The sequence below is a fragment of the Lissotriton helveticus genome, chromosome 6 (genome assembly GCF_964261635.1).
Source record: "Lissotriton helveticus chromosome 6, aLisHel1.1, whole genome shotgun sequence".
Lineage (NCBI taxonomy): Eukaryota > Metazoa > Chordata > Amphibia > Caudata > Salamandridae > Lissotriton > Lissotriton helveticus.
This window is the reverse complement of record NC_136067.1, coordinates 1,836,652,832-1,836,675,299: the sequence shown is the minus strand read 5'-3', so window position 1 is coordinate 1,836,675,299 and position 22,468 is coordinate 1,836,652,832. Positions and strand designations below refer to the sequence as shown.

General features: G+C 41.6%; 1 protein-coding gene across 1 annotated transcript in view; it reads right to left on the bottom strand.

Annotated features, from left to right (window-relative positions):
- LOC144762908 (uncharacterized) overlaps window positions 1–19,971 on the bottom strand; it is a 34,696-nt gene extending 14,725 nt beyond the window's left edge. The window contains exons 1-3 of the mRNA XM_078648205.1: window positions 19,855–19,971; window positions 19,645–19,772; window positions 6,899–7,008 (exon numbers count right to left, since the gene is read on the bottom strand). Coding sequence (XP_078504331.1) covers window positions 6,899–7,008; window positions 19,645–19,772; window positions 19,855–19,971 — 355 coding nt within the window. The remainder of the gene's footprint in view (window positions 1–6,898; window positions 7,009–19,644; window positions 19,773–19,854) is intronic.
- Window positions 19,972–22,468: the final 2,497 nt, after the last annotated feature.

Below are 22,468 nucleotides of genomic sequence, written 5' to 3'. Positions count from 1 at the left end.
AATAGATATCAACAGGGCTCCAAAAATCCGGCGGCGGGACACGGGGGTTCTATGCTCCTTCCACGAACGATGGCAACTGAAAGCTCTATCAACTATTGATGAGCTTGAAGACAAAATCAAAAAAATGGGGAATATAGAGGATGCAATGAAAAAAATTGCTGAGTGCAATAAAGAATTAGAATCGTTTTCCAGCTATCTGGACAAAAGAAAAAACGACAAATTACTTAAAGACAAACGAAATGCCACAATTGAAAATACCTACCCTTATATAAAAATAGATTTTTATAAACAAAATCACTTCACTGTAGACAACAGTGAAGAACAGCAACGGGTAAACACCTTTTCCCAAAGTTCCGATTCAGAGAATGAGACTGAAGGGTATTACGAACCAGAACCTAATTACAACTACAATTCAGGTAGAGGGGCACGCAGACAGCCTTTTTTAGGGAACAGAGGGATGGGACGGGGACGCCCCAGAGTCCATTTTCAGGGGCAACCGAGAGGGAACTACAAACCCCAACACCATCAACAACAACAACAGGAGGAAGCCCAATTTGTACGAGAGACAAGAAACAGGCAATATTGGAAACAGGGGACATAATTCCAATCTTTAATCTTTCTAAAACTAATCTAGACTCTTCCAGTATTGCATTGTTATCTAAGGGTCTTTCCTTTGTGCCCCATTCAACCCCAAACCTCTTTGAACTATACTGTGACATAATTTCATTCTTCCGGAAAGTACGTTTAAAAAGATTTTTTGCAACTAATGAGGGTATTGATATAGAAACTACCAATATTAAATCTTTGAGTCTTCCATCGACCTTTAGTCCTTCTTTGGAACAACTAGGACCGGAAGTGGCCACTTTTGAGCTAGTCGTTTTAAAGAAACTGGACCAAGCTTTGCGATACATCCCAAAACCAATTTATAATATAAACAAAGAAGAACATCTAGCTCTATCGACTATTTCATCCAATAAAGATCTCACTATTAAGAGTTGTGACAAGGGTGGTGGGATTGTTCTCATCGACACGGCCCAATATGAACTCAACATGCTAAAAATGTTGGGTGACACGACTTTTTACATCCCGATTCAAGCATACTCCTCATTGAATCTATCTAAAAAAATAAGATCCTTAACTAAAACAGCTTTAGAAGATGGCCACATCAATCCCAAGGAATTTGAATTTTTAAATCATCACCAAGGAAAAACAGCCTGCATATATGGGCTTCCAAAGATCCATAAAAACCCATCTGATCCCCCTTATCGACCAATAGTCTCTACCATAGGTACAGCTACTGAGCCCCTTTCCAAATATATAGACAACTATCTACGTCCATTTGTATCTAAGATCAAGTCATATGTGCGTGACACAGGTGACATGATACAAAAAACAGAAGGCTTAACCTTTGCCCCTGGAAGAGACCTGTTAGTCACATTAGACGTTGAGTCTTTGTACAGCAATATTCCCCTCATTGGAGCAATGAAAGCTACATCTTGGTTCATTGATTCATATAACATCTCTTGCCCCAAATCATTTTTACTGGCATGTTTGGAAATTGTCCTAACCGACAACTTTTTTGAATTTGGATCGAATACTTACCGCCAGATCAAGGGGGTAAGTATGGGCGCATCAGTAGCGCCCTCGATTGTGAATATATATATGGCGGCTTTTGAAGCAAAAAATATATATAATGAATTAGCTCCCTTTTTCGAGTCCGTCTCCCATTGGTCCAGATACATAGATGATATCTTCTTTGTCTGGACCAATGGGAGGGAGACATTAGAGGAGTTTATCTCTTGGATAAACGAAGCAGATTCCAACCTGCACTTTACGTCTCATATCAGTGATGATAAGGTGGAATTCTTAGATATTGAAATTATGAATGATGCGGGCATCTTAAAAGTTGACCTGCATACGAAACCTACAGCCAGAAACACCCTACTGCATTACAGTAGTTTTCACCCTAGGTCACAAAAAGATTCAATCCCATTCTCCCAGTTTCTAAGGGTCAGGCGCAACTGCACAAGCCTTGCAGATTTCGACAGACAGGCAATGGTGATGAGAAGCAAATTCATCGAGAGAGGCTATCCTCACCGATTAGTGAGACACTCCTATAAGCGTGCCCGCTATTATGACCGTGATCACTTGCTCCAACCAAAACCTGCAAAAACTACTGACCAGGTGGTTTGTGTAACTAAACATTCTACCCTGGACACTAAAATTAAACAAGTCATAAATTCAAACTGGCACATCTTAAACAGCAACTGTACTCCAGAATTGAAATTAGCTAAGCCACTTTTTGCCCACAAGAGGAACAGAAATATTAAGGAACATATCGTTCGTTCACGCTTCCAACCTACATCTGACAGAAATCATTCAGTACAAAGGTCGATTGTATCAGGCAATCCAATAAAAGGAACCTTCCCTTGTTCCTCATGTTCCTCTTGTACCAACATCATAAGAGGCAAAGAATTCACACACAATGGCCATACAACAGTGGCGAAAGAAATGTGGAATTGCAGATCCTCAAATCTGATCTATTTCATACAGTGTCCGTGTCTCCTCGGGTATATAGGAGAAACATCCCGTGCTATACAAACACGGCTAAACGAACATCGTTCGGCGATAAGAACTCACAAACTTGCTGCCCCAATGGTGAAGCATTTCTTGGAGAAGGGACACCAAGCAGATGACTTCAAATGGAGAGTGCTGGAAAAAATTCATATCTCAGACTCCAATGGTGGATGTGCAATTAGAAAAAAGAGGGAGGTGTTCTGGATATTTGTCTTTAACACCTTTCGGGAAGGAATGAATAGTGAATTGCCATGGGAGCACGCTATTTGCTAGAATAACCGCAGATTTTTCCTACCTCAGGAATATTTGTTTTGGCTCTATCTGATGTAATGTTGAAGATCCATTCCGTTTATAAATTGACAGTTATGTATAGTGTGTCCTGAGTAAAATAATTATTAAGAAGCTCCAAAGTATTTCTCCTCATGTGATATCACGTATTATATCACATACACTGGGGTCCCCTTTCTTCCTCTTCTAGCTATTACTACCATAACCATTCTTTCTTTCTGTCAATTCATATTATTTATGTATAATCTTTTAAAATAGTAAATGATATAGATTTCCATCATGTTGACATCTATGGTTCTGTCAAATATACTATTTAGTTGCACTATTCTCTTTATGGTTTGATTTTGACATCCATAAAATAGAGCGCATACCGCTTTATAACGAGTCCAGATTTATTCCCGCATACACGTGCGGTGTGTCACTGATAATTCCCTGGTTTGATTTTTACAACAATAACAATTGAGTTCAGTGCCCACCTAAGATGCAACTTCCTCGTGTTATCTTCCATTATCCTGACTAGGTGGAATTTTCCTTGCGTTCCACACTGTCGTTTATGTTGATTTAAGCAACATTAGATCTGGGAAGCATTGATCTAATAATTACTAAAAGTATAGAAAATCTGGAGTTTCTTCAAGTTTACACGTATAGTGGTATCAAACAGAGTTCCAAGCCTTATGAGATTCCGCACGATTTGACCCTTTCTTTTGCAAATTATTAGGTAGATCGCTACTCAATACATAACGTGCCTATGGCTATATTTGGAATCATTCTTGTTGCGCTATGTACATAGAGTTTCCTAATTTGCATTTGGTCAATAGGTAAAATTGACCTTAGTGCCCCTTGATAATATGGCTCCCTTCTCCGTTTTTACTCTTCTGTTGAGTTAGGTGAGTCTAATCGCTCCACACCATCATCTATGTCTACTCAAGTGACAGTGTACTTGGAAGCCATCTTGGTTATCCCTTTAGAGAATCGAGTCCTCTTTCTACTTCCCTGCAATTGGTGGTCCTTTCTCCATTCCCACACACAGGTCAGGTGCACTTACTTATCCAATCAAGTAGGGTATATAAACAGCAGTTGATAGAGCTTTCAGTTGCCATCGTTCGTGGAAGGAGCATAGAACCCCCGTGTCCCGCCGCCGGATTTTTGGAGCCCTGTTGATATCTATTGGGTGAGTCCTGGGAGAAATCCTTAATGCGGCACCTTCAATCTAGTCACTCTTTAGTTGACTCGCAAGTTTTAAATAATGAGCGAGTAACATAACTTCCCTACCATTTTTTCTATTTTACAGACAGGGAGTTATTTTAAAATCATATGAATCAACCGCCTCTGAGCGCAACCAAAAAGGTAACCATCAGTCCTTCCTCTCCTTAAGAGTTTTAGTTAAGAAATTGCTACCCTGTGAATATATAGTATAGATGTTTATGCCAGTTTTCTTTCTATCCATTCTGTAGGCAATCATCACAATTAACTATCCCCACATCAGGAGGATCATACCTTTCCAGTTTCACATAAATACGCATTACTGCGGCCACTACTTTTTAACTCCGGGCGGCGGGTCTAAATGAACCCCTACTCCTTAATTAAGGTACCTTCATCTTCTAAAGTAAAAAACTATATCCTTACTAATTGTTTAGTTAAAATTAAAAAATCAAAAGTTGAAAGATCGAATATATTGAAAGATCCTATAATTTCTTTAGGAGATATAGAAATTTAAATCAACATTCGAGACCAACGAATCACATCAATGTTTATGGAATATCCATCTGCAAACCTCAATTAAAATAGGTAATACACCAATCTTGTTAGTCTATTAAGTATTGGCCATGAAGAAATCATAAGACTAGGCTATAATAATAAGGGCTCAAATGTTCATTTACTGTTTCTTTATGGTTTAGAATATCTACATAACATAAACAAAAGAAAGGGTACTCGTTGGACGTACAGACCAGATTGCGTCATCGAATTACAGCAATATATTTCGTGTTTTTAAAGTAAGTGACCTTATTTATGATATAGATGCATTGCATATTATTATTTAGGTCCTGCTAGAATAACTTCATGATAACTGCGACCATCTCTAGTGTTCTCTACTTCATCGTTCACGCTAGTTAGAGGTTCAACTAGAGAGATACAAATATCAGAATCCCTTTATTAACCATCCAATGTAAAAACCCTTTAAACTTACAACATTGGGAATAGTCAATCTATGATTATAAGACACTGTCTTCTTTCTGTGACCACTAGTGCAGATAAAAGATTATGGGTTCAATGATCTACCACAGTTACGCATGTATGATTACCTTCAAGGCAAGGAAATGAAATCCTTAATAGTAATGTTATAATATAAAAACGTTTGGTCAAAACAAAATGGAAAGTCTGAGACTACTACAATAACATTGGATTGTTCTGAAGTGTTTTTATGTTACACAACAAGAGTAATATTGTATATAATGTTTCTTTATATGATATTTTCCTTTTTGTAGATACTATCGTGGCTGCTCCAGAAGAAGGCGCTGGTTCGCCGAAACGCGCGTAGAGATTAATTTAGCCACATTTTTCTCTTATAAATTGTGTTCATTTTATGTAACTTCCATCTCGTTGAATTATTTGCTTCTTTTTAACAGTGTTGTTGTGTATTCTCAATTCATTGAGTTACATATGTTTAATGTAAATTGTAAATGTGTATTATTATTTCAATGTGTTTTAATAATTTGTGAATAAAATTGAACTCCCCTTTTTTACAAAAAACCAATGTTTTAACTCAGTTCATTTCGACCTCTCGTTACGCTCTGTTGCCTAGATTGATACATATCAAATTATTTGTCTGGTTCTGAAGCCAGAGGCACTATTCCTACATGTTTGGTGTTCTATGAATCCTAACATCCTGGCTTTCCTTGCACGTCTATTCCACTCTTATCAACATATTTTATTAAACACGTGTTCACTACGAAGCATGCCTGTGGCCTTCACGGCTACGGTAGCTGCCTAAATATATTTCTCTAGTCTACGAAAACATGCATTTACTTTTCTCCCTTCAAATCCCCTCCCTATTGGTGCTATTTTTCATTCTGCTATTGTAGCAAGGCAAGGCCTGTATTGGTCTTTCACTACATACATTTGTACACGTTTTCCAGCTGAGGTTTGCTTTGAAACATACACTTTCTCCATTATTTACATTTCGCCATTTAGTTAAATTTTCAACTACTTCCTCACCTTCCTTTGGCATTATTAAAGTGTATACATTTTCCTCAACATCCTGTATTTTATTTATTTATTTACCACTCTATTAGTGAACATCACTCCTATCTTCTGATTAACCCTCTTGCAACATCCTATCACTACCTGGAGGACACAGAAAATCAACGTAAAGATCACCACAATGGGCAAAAAGGCCTTAAATAGTCCTGCTTATCCAGGAAGGTGCCCAAGTAAACCACTCAGTGTACCATTCGCTGGGGGCACCCCCCTCATCCATCATCTTCTTTTGTAAGGTATGAAGAGGTATGAAGAGCTTGTATGGCCCCTGTCAGAGTTCCATTCTCCTCATCATAATTTATATATGTATAGCAGGCAGTATGGATTTTGGCACAGACTCCTCCTTCCAAGGTCGTCATTAAGTCGAGGACATAGCGGTGCTGGATAAGCATCACTCTCACAGCCCGCAACTCTTCCTTGATAGCGTTAAAGCCATTCTCCGTGGCGTTGATAGCCCACATTAGTTCAAAGTAGGTGACTTGTAACCAACGAGCAAATGCTTTAGCTTGTCTAAATGGGAGGATACTCCCAAACAGTATCTGTGCGTTGTTAAAAAGCCTGTATTCTTGTGGAACATCTTCCCAGGCTGTTGTGCCATAATACTCAGCATTTCTCTTCCTCCGATGAATGTGTAGCAAAGTCTTTGGATTGCCAATAGTATGTGCATGCATTTGCAAAATGGCTACCCCTGGAATCACCAAGAATGGTGTGTGCACAGTTGCCAGAGAACAAATACCTTGCCATCCTGAAGGGAGTCGTGTATACAGCCACTCACCACAGATCCAGGAGTAGTCCATTAGGCAGGAGGTGCCCCACTGTAAGTCTGAATTGAAGGTGGTGACATTGCAGTTGACATTCCAGCCCACCTGGACTGTTCCATTTTTTCTGAAACACAAAGAAAAAAGAATGGGTTTTCTACCTGCTTGAATGGTTGTGGGAGTTTCTACCCAAGTTAGCCTAGAGATATTCTCATCGCACACTCCCTGACACTTCTGACCTGTACTATTATCAATTTGATTTCCCTGCCCTACATTCACATATAGCACCGGGGTGCCATTATCCATGAAAATTTACTGATCCATTTACCCTGAAAAAAGGTCTTGACCATCATGGGGTTGGGTGTAGCGGAATAATTTTTGCTGAAAAGCGTAGGCCTAGATACACCTAAACAGCCCTGTCTAAATATCTTATCTCTCCAATTCTGATCCATGTAACTCATAATTCCTGTCTTCCTCATCTCACCTAGCTTCACTAATATATTTTTATGTTCTGTTATGACATCCATTACATCTGCTACCTCCTCTTCATAATGTGTAGTGTTTACTAAATATGCTGCCTGTCTAATCCACAGTGGTTGCATCTGTGCTCACATTCTATAAAGAAAAAGATGTAACAGATACATAGTAACATTTGGGGGTACCTCTCTAACTGAGTGTAAGCATGTGGATCAAAGAACAAACAAAAGAAGAAACATTTGACGTTTGCGTACCTATTTCTGTCATATGCCTGTAACATAAGTTATCTAACAAGCCTACATGAATACTATGGGACACATTGTTTTGCTCATGTATTTCTCGTTGCAAGCGTCTAATACTATTACACACCCCATGTGCGTGGTATAATACAATAGTAGTGCTGCTGCAAACAAAATAATGCATTAGAAGAAGAACAAAATAACAATACATGACTGGCCATGAGTAGTCGACAAAGTACTCCACTTGTGCTTTGAAAGGGTACTTGGTCATTCTTGCACTTCTTTCTATGCCTCTTGATCCCCTTGAGTTTGCGGGAGTGTCTGTGGTGACGCGGGGTTCAGGCGCACATGGCTTAGATTAATCCATGATTTCCAACCAGCTACTTTCAGGGCAGTGGGAGTACTCATCGTCACTGAGAAGGGTCCGTCGTAACGAGGATCCTATCATTTCCGGGTGAAGGGATTGGGCTAGTTTGCTGGGATGGGGCAGACTTCTCTGTTCACAATACCTGTTTAGAGAAGAACTTAGCAGACTTCAGTAACTCAGACAAATAACAGTTAATTTCTTCTCCTAAAACGTCAGCTGTTTTATGGGCATCTGTCTTTTGCCTTGTTATTGACATAGGGGTAGGCATTTGGTATTATGTCACTATTTGGTGTGGTGTTAGGTAATGATCACTTCCTGGCTGATTTCTAAAGGCATATAAAGCCAGTGGTACTCAATACAGCCATTTCTTGTTCAGAGTGGCACTGTTCTGTATTGTAATTGCACTTTAATGGGAATGTCCACTTGAAATACCATTGTCTAAGTGATGGTCTGTCATCAAGCACCTCTTCATCAGATATATCTCTTAACTTGACCCCTAGATCAGTAAACACCACTGATGCCCACATCACCTGTCTCCTGTCAAATGCTATTAATAAAGCATATTGCAGGAGGAGCCTAGCTCGCGAGCGTAATGGTCGCCTTTTAGCTCGGCTCCCGCAGCCCTCCGGCCTGATCGAATATCCTGTATTATATCCTGTCCGGAGACGACACATTATCGGAGAATTGGCGACGGAACACCTCACTTGTACTTACCGTTTGGCCCGGAGGTTTCGACGTGCAGCGGTTCCGAAGTTGTGCCCTCCGCAAGACCGGGGCCTCCGTGGAACCTAGACTGGGACCTAGCCGGTGGGATCCGACGACTGTCGGCCCCGGTCGAGAGAGTGAACCCATGATGAGAGCCGTTGTGCGAATATCCCGGCGATCCTGATCCGGGCCTGCCCTGGTGGCCGCGAGGCTGATGTGGGGGAGATGCACCGGTGACTGATTCTGTGAAGGGGTCCCCCCCGCCGCTGCTGTGTCCGGCGGCCCTGGACCTCTGCGCCCGGACTCTGCTTGTTTGGGGCGCCGGTGCTGGTGTAGGCGGAGACCCGCATTGGGCAGACATCCTTTCTGCACCAAGGCTGCCATTGCTGGGAGCCCCCCGGAGCTCTGTAAAGTCCTACATTTTTTAACTGTTTTTTGAGAGTCGCGGAGGGTGGCGACTGGGCTGCCTTCGCGAAATGGCGGCCGACCATCTGGAACCTGTATCGCCTCGTGGCGGCGGGCTTGGGTTGCCTGATTGCGCGGGGGTCTGGTCTGGTGAGCGGGAGCTTACACTCAGAGATATCCTGGAAGCTCTGCGATCCCTGCGCGCATTCCTGGCCCCCGATGTCCCCGGGAGCCCGCCACGATCTGCCGCCATTTTGAGCAGCCGTTTCTTCTTGCCTCCCTCTTGTTTCAGAGACTCCATTGCCTCGCCCCCCTCGACTGCTGCAAGTGTTGCCGCCGCTGATCGACGATCATTTTGTGTGCCGGTGACTTTGGAACTCCCTGCTTTTTCGAGGTTCTGACCCCGGGGACTTGGACATTGTGCCGCGGCCCTGTTCGGCTGGGATGCCCGGAAGTATTGGTGGACTGCCGCCTGCGCCTGCACCGATGGCTTCGCATTTGTCTATTACAGAGAACCCCTCGCTTTCCCAAACGGCGGAACTGATCTCCTGCTCTTCATCACCCGTGCTGCGATTGCTGATGTTTATAAACTCTCTACTTGGACTTTTGCTCACTTGCGTATTGATTGACCCCCCTTGTCTACCTGGCAGAAAATTCTTTTTTCGATTGTGTGCTGGTTTGGTATTGAGTAGCTCACTTTACATTGTCATGTGGTGGGTGGGATTTGTTGTTCGGAAGGGCTGGGGGTGATATGCGCGACTCCTGGGGATTATTGCGGTACGACTTCGTGGTGCGATTGTTTGTACTCATTGTGAGGTGTGAGGTCCTCTCCTCTGTAAGTTTTATGGCGCTTGAAATGGTGTCGTCCTGGTCTGTTTTTGCTGCGATTGTCTGGTTGGGCGGAGGGCTGCGGCCGACCGTATTGATTTCTGTTCTCATGCTCCTCCCTCCTGTTTTCTTTCTGTATGTTTCTGTTTCTTTTTGTCTCGTTCTTCTCTCTTTCTTTCTTGCTATATTTCGGGTTCTGGTTTAGGGCGACAGGCACGCTGTTTGAAGGGTAGGCCATAGCCTTCTACAGGGGTGCAGGGTGGGATGGGTGGGCTGGGTTCTATTTGTTGTTTGTTTTATGGTTCTATGGCCCTTTTGTATCTCTTCTCGTAATGCCGCGTCTGTCCTTGCATCCCGTGGTATGTTCGGTGTGGGGTATGTGGCTTTGTCGATCCTCCTCTTCTGGGTTGGTTACTTTTCATCTCGATTGCTGTACCCTCCTTGTTACGGATGCTCCTGTTTTCTCCTGTACTCTCGCCACGGGACGCCTGTTTCGGCGTGGTCTTCTTTCTTTCGTTTTTGTGTTTCATTTCCTTTTCTCATTGTTCCGCTTTGCCCTTTTCCCCTCCCCCTCTTTTCCCCCTCTCTCCCCTTTTCCTCGCCCCCCCCCTTTTTTTTTTTCCTAGGGGTCATTATGACGGGTTAGTTTTGATGTAATGTTTGTCCGATCCCTCTGTCCTGGCTTGACTGTGGTTTGGGTGGTGGCGTGTGAAGATGATAATGAACACGTGTAGATTATGTCTAAAATGTCCCTGTCTCCCGGTGTGTATCGTGTTGCCTCTCCTGTATTACTGCCCCATGCCCCCTTATTGTCGCCGAGGATGGTTTCGGGACTTCGGACACCTCTATATTGAAAGTGAGCCTATCGTACTCCTTATCCCCATATTATAAAATTAACCTTTTTTACTCCTGTTTCTTGGCCGTCTGGTTCCTAGGTGTTTTTTCCCCTTTATTATGATTGTTTTGCCTCTGCTTTTTGTTGATTGAATCTGTACTGTTTGCCTTGGAACCTTTGACCGCTTTGCACAGTGATGCTGGCCGATTTGTTGTAGGCCTAGACATCTATATCCTTTTGATGCTAATAAAGGTTTTAAAAATAAAAACAAAAAACAAATAAAGCATATTGCGGTTTTATTTCAGGGGGCATTATTTCAAACGGTGAACAGTCAAAATATCGACTGGACATAATATCGAGTTTTAAATATCGACTGGACAGAATATCGACTGGACAGAATATAGACATCAAAAATATCGTTTTTAAGGTAAGTAAAGTAATATCGACTGTTAAAAATATAGACAGTTAAAATATCAAAGTATATAATATAGGTTATTAAAATTATCTAATTTTTAATAATATTGAATTTTTTATAGTGTTGTTAATGTTATTATATGTGTGAAAAGTGTGTATTTATGTTATAAATAATAATAATTAATGAAATTTGTATTTTTTTAATTTTTGCGTTATTTAATTCTGTAGCGGGTTGTGGGTTTATAGGGGAATAGGGTGGGAAGTAATTTAATAATAATTAATTAAATATGTACATTTATTTATGGTTATTAATTTTTAATTATTTGTTAATTAATTTATATTTGGTAATTAATTACATTTTAATTGGCAATTAATTTAAATTAATTAATTAATTGTTTATTATGTTAATTTTTCTAATTTATTTTCTGTAGCGGGTTGTGGGTTTATAGGGGAATTGGGTGGGAAGTAATTTATTTATAATTAATTAAATATGCAAACATATTTATTGGTATTGTTGTAGAATTAATTGTTAATTAATTTTTTATGGGTAAATAATTAAATTAGAATTGCTAATTAATTTTATTTAATTGATTAATTGCTAAATATGTCAATTTAATAATTTATTTTCTGTAGTGGGTTGTGGGTTTATAGGGGAATAGGATGGGAAGTAATGTATTTATAATTAATTAAATAAATCAAATTCAATTTATTGAATTTAATTTGAATTTATTGTAAATTAATTTTTAAATGTTAAATTATTAATTGTTAAATTGTAATTAATTTGTATTAAGAGTTAAATAATTGTAATAATTTAATTTAATTTGTCATTTTAATTGATTAATTATTATATTATATTAAATTCATAATTACTTTTAATTAATTTTTGATACATATTAATTTATATTTATTGATATAATATATGAAGTATTTAATTTCGCTACTGTTGCACTCTCTGGAGTGGGAATAGTAATTTTTACCCCTACGCTATCCAACGCTTTCCCTACTGTTGCACTCTTTGGAGTGGGAATAGTAATTTTTACCCCATCGCTATCCAACGCTTTCCCTACTGTTGCACCCACTGGAGTGGGAATAGTAATTTTTAGCTGTACGCTATCCAATGCTTTCCCTACTGCTGCACTCTTTGGAGTGGGAATAGTAATGTAAACCCCTACGCTAATCAACGTTTTCCCTACTGTTGCACTCTTTGGAGTGGGAATAGTAATTTAAACCCCTACGCTATCCAACGATTTCCCTACTGTTGCACCCACTGGAGTGGGAATAGTAATTTAAACCCCTACGCTATCCAACGCTTTCCCTACTGTTGCACTCACTGGAGTGGGAATAGTAATTTTTACCCCTACGCTATCCAACACTTTCCCTACTGTTGCACTCACTGGAGTGGGAATAGTAATTTTAACCCCTACGCTATCCAACACTTTCCCTACTGTTGCACCCACTGGAGTGGGAATAGTAATTTAAACCCCTACGCTATCCAACGCTTTCCCTACTGTTGCACTCTTTGGAGTGGGAATAGTAATTTAAACCCCTACGCTATCCAACGCTTTCCCTACTGTTGCACCCACTGGAGTGGGAATAGTAATTTTTACCCCTACGCTATCCAACACTTTCCCTACTGTTGCACCCATTGGAGTGGGAATAGTAATTTTTACCTCTACGCTATCCAATGCTTTCCCTACTGCTGCACTCTTTGGAGTGGGAATAGTAATTTAAACCCCTACGCTAATCAACGTTTTCCCTACTGTTGCACTCTTTGGAGTGGGAATAGTAATTTAAACCCCTACGCTTTCCAACGCTTTCCCTACTGTTGCACCCACTGGAGTGGGAATAGTAATTTTAACCCCTACGCTATCCAACGCTTTCCCTACTGTTGCATCCACTGGAGTGGGAATAGTAATTTTTACCCCTACGCTATCCAACGCTTTCCCTACTGTTGCATCCACTGGAGTGGGAATAGTAATTTGTACCCCTACGCTATCCAACGCTTTCCCTACTGTTGCACCCATTGGAGTGGGAATAGTAATTTTTACCTCTACGCTATCCAATGCTTTCCCTACTGCTGCACTCTTTGGAGTGGGAATAGTAATTTAAACCCCTACGCTATCCAACGCTTTCCCTACTGTTGCACTCTTTGGAGTGGGAATAGTAATTTAAACCCCTACGCTATCCAACGATTTCCCTACTGTTGCACCCACTGGAGTGGGAATAGTAATTTAAACCCCTACGCTATCCAACGCTTTCCCTACTGTTGCACTCACTGGAGTGGGAATAGTAATTTTTACCCCTACGCTATCCAACACTTTCCCTACTGTTGCACTCACTGGAGTGGGAATAGTAATTTTAACCCCTACGCTATCCAACACTTTCCCTACTGTTGCACCCACTGGAGTGGGAATAGTAATTTAAACCCCTACGCTATCCAACGCTTTCCCTACTGTTGCACTCTTTGGAGTGGGAATAGTAATTTAAACCCCTACGCTATCCAACGCTTTCCCTACTGTTGCACCCACTGGAGTGGGAATAGTAATTTTTACCCCTACGCTATCCAACACTTTCCCTACTGTTGCACCCATTGGAGTGGGAATAGTAATTTTTACCTCTATGCTATCCAATGCTTTCCCTACTGCTGCACTCTCTGGAGTGGGAATAGTAATTTAAACCCCTACGCTTTCTAACGCTTTCCCTACTGTTGCACCCACTGGAGTGGGAATAGTAATTTTAACCCCTACGCTATCCAACGCTTTCCTTACTGTTGCATCCACTGGAGTGGGAATAGTAATTTTTACCCCTACGCTATCCAACGCTTTCCCTACTGTTGCATCCACTGGAGTGGGAATAGTAATTTGTACCCCTACGCTATCCAACGCTTTCCCTACTGTTGCACCCATTGGAGTGGGAATAGTAATTTTTACCTCTACGCTATCCAATGCTTTCCCTACTGCTGCACTCTTTGGAGTGGGAATAGTAATTTAAACCCCTACGCTATCCAACGCTTTCCCTACTGTTGCACTCTTTGGAGTGGGAATAGTAATTTAAACTCCTACGCTATCCAACGATTTCCCTACTGTTGCACCCACTGGAGTGGGAATAGTAATTTAAACCCCTACGCTATCTAACGCTTTCCCTACCGTTGCACTCTTTGGAGTGGGAATAGTAATTTAAACCCCTACGCTATCCAACGCTTTCCCTACTGTTGCACTATTTGGAGTTGGAATAGTAATTTTAACCCCTACGCTATCCAACGCTTTCCCTACTGTTGCACCCACTGGAGTGGGAATAGTAATTTTTACCCCTACGCTATCCAACGCTTTCCCTACTGTTGCACCCACTGGAGTGGGAATAGTATTTTTTACCCCTACGCTATCCAACGCTTTCCTCACTGTTGCACCCACTGGAGTGGGAATAGTATTTTTTACATTTTGCTATTGTACGTTAATAATATTGGATATTATTTAATTATATTATGTTAATATATATATATGTTGTAACAAATATGATTGTTAATTTTTTTTATAACTTTTATTAAATATTTAATTATTATAATTTAATTTAAGTATATTTTAGTAATTCATTTTACATTTTAATTTAATTTAACACTGTTTTTAATAAAGTCGATATTTTTTAAAACTATATTTTTGTAAACGATATTTTGTACTCGATATTTTTGTACTTACCTCTTTGTACATACACACTCGATATTTTGTCTGTAGATATTTTTTCCTCGATATTTTGGGTAGTCGATATTTTGTCAGTCGATATTATGTCAGTGATCCATTTCAAACACCATGTTAGGTTCTTCTATAGGATCTATAGGCCTCTCAGGTCTGAACAATAATTATTTAGGTATCTGCACTGTTTCTCCCAAAAGTGTTGGTGTAAGGGCTATCAAAGCATATATGGCATGCAAAAAAGCCTCTGTGCCTGCTGGAATAGCTCTGACTTGCTGTCCCAAATCCTCATGATCAAGGAGTGACTACATCCTACCTGGTGTGATACCTGGCGTGTAACATACCATTGACCCATCTTCCGAAAAAGAGATTGTCATATTGAACTTACGCATCGAGTCCCTTCCAAGAATATTAACTGGAGCCTCAGGGGAGAATAATAATGGTTCATTTAATTGTGTGTCTCTCACTGCCATGCTCACTGACTCAGTGAAAGGAACCCTCCTGCAGCCCCAGAAAAACCAAGTGTGTCCATTGCCTTGTTAGAAAGTAGTAGTGCTCCCTCCTTTATACAAGATTTTGTGGCCCCAGTGTTAATTAGAAAACTATATGGGCGACCTTCTATGGCTACCGTCACAGTGGGTTTCTCATCTATTCTGTGGGTCACCGATAGTATCGGACACACAATAGTTGTCTTTGGGCTCTCTCATTGTGTATAACTATAGGTTGGCATTATTCTGGACAGTTTGACAGTGAAGGGATTACCTTCTTGTACCGTCACTCCTTCTCCTCCTACCTGCTTCTGTGTAGACCCTCCTGCTGTATTCCTAATAACTTGAGGTGCATTCTGCAACGCCTGCCCTTGCTGTGCCATCCACTGAACCTGACGGGCTTGCTATTGGGGCCCCTGTCACACTTGCTGTTAGGGGAACCACTGCCCCTGCTGTGGCCCCATCAGCCTTTGTGGAATGACCCATCCTCGTGCTTGCTTATCCTTTTTTCATTTTCTACACTCTCTTGCAATGTAACCCATATTATAGCAATAATAACATTGTACTCCTGCTCTGGGTCCTCCTTGTTTACTCCCTCTTAATGACCTCTGACCTCCTGGTAAACTTCCTTGTTCCTTTCCTATATTGTTTACCGGTTGCCCTCCTGGTGCCTTTGCCTGCATCTGCATTGGCACAGTAACAGCTATCTGTGGTACTGCTAAGAGTGCCCCTTCTGTACTGGAGTTTTAAAGCTTTTGTTGCACAAGTTTAGCTGTAGCCCTTTCTGCTTGTTCAGTCCTTTCCTTATCCTTTTCTTTCTTTCGCTTGAAATAATGTATTATGTGAGCCTGTATTTCTGGCCATGGTTGAGCTTCTATTCCCACTACTCCATCTTGGCTTGCTTGTACCTCTGTGGGCAGGCCTCGCTTTAACACATTATAAAATAACATGACATTTCTTCCAGTATTTTCCCAATCGCAACCTACTTCTTGCACCCATTGTTCTTTCATTCTGGAAATGAATTCTGCAATGTCTTTAGTTGGTTTTATTACTTTCTACCATAAGAGCTCCAATATCTGGTCAATCTGGATATGTTTGCCTTAGACACTTCACATATATTGTCTGATATTGTTAAACGATGACCCATCATATTGTGTGCCTATCAAGGTTATTTGAGGAAATCCTACTCTAATACAAATGGTGTTTACCTCATCTCCCACCAAGGAACTTAACAAACTTTTAACATTGCCCATAAAAGCAAGGTTCGCTCCTTCGGTGTGTTTCTCAAAACATCCTATCCACTTTCCTGCTCCATCATCAGATAGTGGAGGCAACGCCCTCTTCAAATTTTCTATCCATTTGAGGCCATGGTACATATGTGGGCACTGGCCTACCCTAAAAAATGAGGGCCAACAGAGTTATTGGTCGGTGACCGGTTGGTCTAGGGCCTAATCTTGGATCTGGCCTATTGCTCCTGATCACTTCAATTTGTGGGTCTTTAACATACCTTTCCCACACTGCGAGGCACTTTTGCATATGGGGTAATCCCACTGTGGGTTGCCTTGTCACTGCCATATACAGTCTTCGGCAGTTGCTAAATCAACAGGGTCAAAAGACCCTTGTTGGTGCCATTGCTTCCTGCCATCTCTTTTAGTCCACACTGCTAATTCATCAGAGAAGGGCTGACAAGAATTACTACCCTCCTTGTATTCTATGACCTCTATAGGTGTTAGGTCTGACCTCCTCTTTTTCCCAATCGACTTCTTTGGTCCTTGTGAAGTGACTCTTACTGTCATAAGTGTCCCTTGCACAGTGCGTGGCCCTCTGTTAATGTCCTGTTGAGCTGTACCTCTGTTGGGTCTGTCATCCCTCTCTCTATCTTCCTCTGCCCCTCCTACATCTTGTAACTCATCTGGGGGTTCATAATACTGTGGTGTCTCTGTGTCCCTCTCCTATCCTTCGTCTTCCTCTCTTATCCATTCTTCAGCTGCCTCTCTCAAAGTTTCTGCAGATATGTCTCCCAGTCTGAGAATAACATGTCCTGTTGTCCACTGCCCTCTAAAGGGAGCAAGACTTTGAGAATTCTCTGCCTGTCTTAACAGTGTACTGTAATTCTTTTATAAATATGTCTCTTCTGTCTGGTTTTGGTTGGCCTGAAGAGTTGTAGGGGTGTGGTCAGGCTTTGTTTCACCTCCCTGTGAATTAGTTTGTATCTTCCACTCATGCTCAGCTCTAGCAAGGTCCTGGCACCCCGTGGCTGGCAAGACAGGGTAGAGGCCATAAGGTGGGGGCTGCTCGGGGGACTGTACCTTTCTGGTGCTGTTGGTTTTGCATCTGTTTTTACTTCATGAAACATCCTCTGTAATAACAGGGTGGCGTCCCTTTTCTGTCTTTTCTTCCTACTATATTTAGAGCGAATATAAGTCGGTGTATGTTCAATTATGTCTCCATCAAATGTCCCATCCTTTGGCCATTGTTTAGCCTGGTCCTTAGTACCTTTATGCCATTGTTTGCAATATTTTTGTATTTTCTTCTAATCTGAAGGAAAGGATTTTATCATGTGTTCCAGAGGGGTCTCCATGGTCCCCCTGTGGAGGTATGTCACTTTTAATTTCTTATCCAATGTCCCTTTTAACCTTGTCTTCTTCACTAATCTATTTGTGCCCTAAAACTATCACTAACGTATAATAGTGAAAAACACATGCTAATTTTATGGAGTGGCACCTGATCACACTTATATTACAGTGAGGCCAAAGTGATGAACATCAAGTGCGCTTATTGCTAACCTGTGTAACACTTCTTCCATAGTTATATCTGGAGCTGGGGCATTAATGGGGGGTCTAAGTGGATTTGTGCCTGAAGCAATGCATGTCACTACATTATCATGAATATATTAGCCGTACTGGAGAATGTGATGTCCCATTCATTTTCAAACTTCTGACTCATAAATATCAGTAAGAAATGCATCAATAAGGGCCTCTATTATGATGGGCTACTCTGGTAATATATGAATTTTAGGAGTACCACATTGACACATGGGTTGCCCATGGGCCCACTAAAAAGTTAAAATGAATTCAATCTCATCTGTTCCTGCTGTGGCACCGACTCCACGGGATCGGAACGATGCTCTAAAATGGTCCACCTCTCGACAGCTTCAAGTTTGTTTGCTGTTACAGCACAGATCAGTGAAGCGATCAAGCGAGGGAAGGAAAGGGTGGGGACAGCGGGGAAGGAGACCTGAAACAACAGGGAACAGAAAGAAAGAACCTGTGAGTAACAGAATGTATTCTTCCCAGATTACCTCTATCATGAGTAGGTTAACAATAACTACCTGCGAAGGAAAGAAAAGTTAACAGTTCAGATGAGCCCACTAAGAGTTTCTTGTCCCTCTGTAACCAGTACAGTAGCGTTACCAGGAACATTCTTGTAAGAGCTCACTATGATTACACCGTGTGTGAAAATTGCCTCATTCCACATGGTTGTAAGAGGCTGTAGAGAAACACTATTCCACAATCCCCTGTTGTCATGTGAGGCCTAAGCATAAAAAATAATTCTTTGTCAATTGAGTATGGGTACTAACGAAACTAACACAATCTATCATCTCTTTCTTCTTCAGTGAGGCCTTCATAAACAATAATACTCAAGTGTAAGCCACCAGCAGTACACTCACCGTGCCTGCGTGAGTTATTCCCTCATAGAAGCAGGTTTGTTTCTCTGTGCAGTATGCCACAGAATCTAAAAAGGGCAACACACAACACAAACAACCAAAGTGTTTAAAAATAGTTCCACACTACAAGTATCCGCACCTTGCGATACTTCAGTACTGTGTTAGTTCATGAATAAAAAGACTTTAGTTCACATGCAAATTAGTATAGCTCAATACTCCCCTTCGCATGAATCCACGCAACGTGAATTCGCCAACAAAGGGAATATGGTAATAGTGAGTTAATGAATGAATGCAGTTGCCCAATTTACATCTACTCCGAGCCCGAAGAACTCTGAAACACTGTGTATAGGCAGGAACTGCTCGATATACATATTACAGGGGATCCATACTACCTGCACAATACTACATTCTTGTGTCTCACCAACAAGGAGGAACACCACGCTAAGGCAATAAGCGCTGAAAGTCATATGACAATTTATGACAGATCCTAATCCGCCCACAGGATATCGGTGGCCATATCAAGGATACAATGTAGAAAAATAGAGGTGCCCATGTACCCTTACTGGACCCCCGTGAATGAATCACCAGCATCTCCAGCAACGACCGGCTTACTCACGGAATAATCGGCAGTGCTGCGGGGAAGCGGATGTACCTTTGACTGTTTCCTCCCATTGGCGCTGGCGGGTCCTTGCAAGGGCTCATGGGGATCGTAGTCAATTGTGTCGCGTTGAACGTGCCTTCCGATGAGCACGGAAGAGAGTCCGAGCTCATTATGCGGCACTGAAAAAAGGCAAGATAAGGTTCACCAAGGTATGGAACATGACAGTACATCCCTCCTAAAGAGAACCCTGTTGAGGATTACATCCTCCTTGGGTGGTTTCTGTGAAACACGGCTATTAACCTGGGAAAATGTATCTTTGTCACAGGTTCCTAGGAATGCTCTTCCGGCCCGTAACCTTTCCAGGCCACCAGATACCATCTTTGTCTTCCCCTCATCTTTGTATCAAGGATTCTGGATACCTCATATTCTTTCTCCGAGTTTACCCATATTGGACTAGGTCTTTTCTTAACAGGTGTAACCGAAGGCTTGAGCAGAGAGACATGAAACACAGGGTGAATCTTTAAATTAGCGGGCAAGGCAAGCTTCACTGCCACAGGATTAACAAGTCTCACAACCTTGTAGGGACCTATATATATTTGGGATTGAAAGAGTTTTTTTTTTTTTTAAATAGGATGTTTTTGGTTGATAACCCCCCCACATCTCCTTTTTTATATACTGGGCTTGGTCTACTATGCTTATCTGACTGCTTTTTGTATCGTGTTTTTGCTATTTGTAAATGTCTCTTTGTTTTTTTTAGGGTTTCTTGAATATGTGCTACTCTATTTTGTACTTCTGGTAGGGTGATTGTTGACCAGGATGGATGAAAGGGAGGAACCTCGGGTGGTAACTATACATATTGTAGTAAGGGGTAGTAAGTGTGGAACACTGTTTTGAACTGTTGTACGCTATTTCTGCTAACCACAAACCATCTACCCACCACGCTTTCCAAACACGGCCCCTGAATTGCGACTCCCGGTCGGATATGATTTTCTTCAGAAGACCGTGTAATCTGACACGTGAAGCAGCAGTAGTTTAGCTAACTGCCCTGCTGATGGTACATTTTTGCAAGCTATGAAGTGCCCCTTCTAAGTGAGATAATCCACTACCACCAAAACCGTAGTAAATCATTGGTCTTGCAGAAGACTTCACATGCTTTAATCCAGTTGGCAATGTCTCTTCTCATGGCAGGCCACCAGAACTGTCTGTAGATTCTTTCCAATGCTTTCTCCAGTCCAGTTTTGTCAGCGCTGTGTATCCCGTGACACCACTGGTAAACCTGTTTCTGTAAGCGTCGTGTGGGAACCAATATTTGATTCTCTTTGATAGGGATGCCTTGCTTCATTTTCCACTCTGTGTGGATCCTAAGCCATGTTCTCCACTTGAAGGTTTGAACACCTCATGCCACTTCCTGTAAGAAATCACTGGTTTGCACCGCACAAATCACCTTTTTTGGATGTATAATGGCGTGTTCTTGATGTTCTTCTTCTTCTTGGACGGACTCTTGCATTGTCAAAGCATCTGTCTTCCTGTTCTCTTTACCAGGTCTTAAAAGTAACAATAAAATCGTATTCCTCAAAGAATAGCATCCAATGTAGTTGTACAGGGGTGAGATGTCAAGCAGAGTGCATGAATTGGAGGTTTCGGTGGTCTGTGTAAACAGTCACTTTTTGTTTGGCTCCCAATAAGAAATGACGCCATGCGGTAAACGCCGTCTTTATTGTGAGAAGCTCCTTCTCTGCTATGGTGTAATTCCTCTCGGCCTCGTTGAGCCTTCGAGACATAAATACAATAGGATGCGTTTGCCCTGTGAAGTCATGGCGCTGAGATAATACTGCGTCAATGGCCATTTCAGAAGCATCCGCTTCAACGATGTAGGGTTTGTCTGGGTTGGGATGCACTTGTACAGGTGCAGACATGAAAGAGTGTTTTAATTCATTGAATGCTGCTTGGGCTTCTTCAGACAACAAAAACTGGATTTTCTTCCGAGGTAACTTAGAGATGGGTGTTGTCATCTTGGAGAATTGATTAATAAACCTCGATAAAAGTTAGTGAATCCCAAGAAACATTGCATGTATTTAACGTTCTGGCCATTCCTTGACCGCTAACACCTTTCTCTCTGCCATTTCTTGTCCTTTGGGCATAAGCATCACGCCCAGGAATTCAACTGTGTCGATGTGAAACTCCCACTTGCTTAATTTGCAGTATAGTTTTCTCGCTCAATGCTTGTAGCACAGCGCTGACGTGTTGTATGTGTTGGTCTTCGGTTGAGGAATAAATCAGTATATCGTCGATGTATACAACAACGTCACGTAGGACCTTGTGAGGAAATACTGAAACTCTGCTGGGGCATTGAACAACCCAAAGGGCATTACCAAATACTCGTACAGGCCATAACGAGTTTTAAAACGGTTTTCCACTCGTCTCCGGTTCTCATTCGCACCAAATGATATGCCCCTTTGAGGTCTAGTTTGGTAAACATTAGGGCCTTTTTGACCCGTTACGATAGTACAGGTATTAAGGGCAGAGGGTAGCGATGTTTCACCGTGATATCATTCAATGCCCTAAAGTCTATGAACGTGCGTAACTCCCCATTAGCCTTTGGAATGAAGGACAATGGCGAAGCTGCAGGTGATTTAGAGGGTCGTATAAAACCCAAATCCAAGTATTTATCCAGATACCGTCCCAGGTGCTCGTTTTACTTTTCCGTCAGCGCATAGACTCGCCTGCAAGGCACCACTGCCCCTGGTAGAAGGTTGATTTGACAATCGTATTATCGATGAGGGGATAACATCTCGGCTTGTATTTAATTGAAAACATCCACATACTCAAGATATAGATCAGGCAAAACAGTATCTTTTTCCGCGCGGTGGCGACC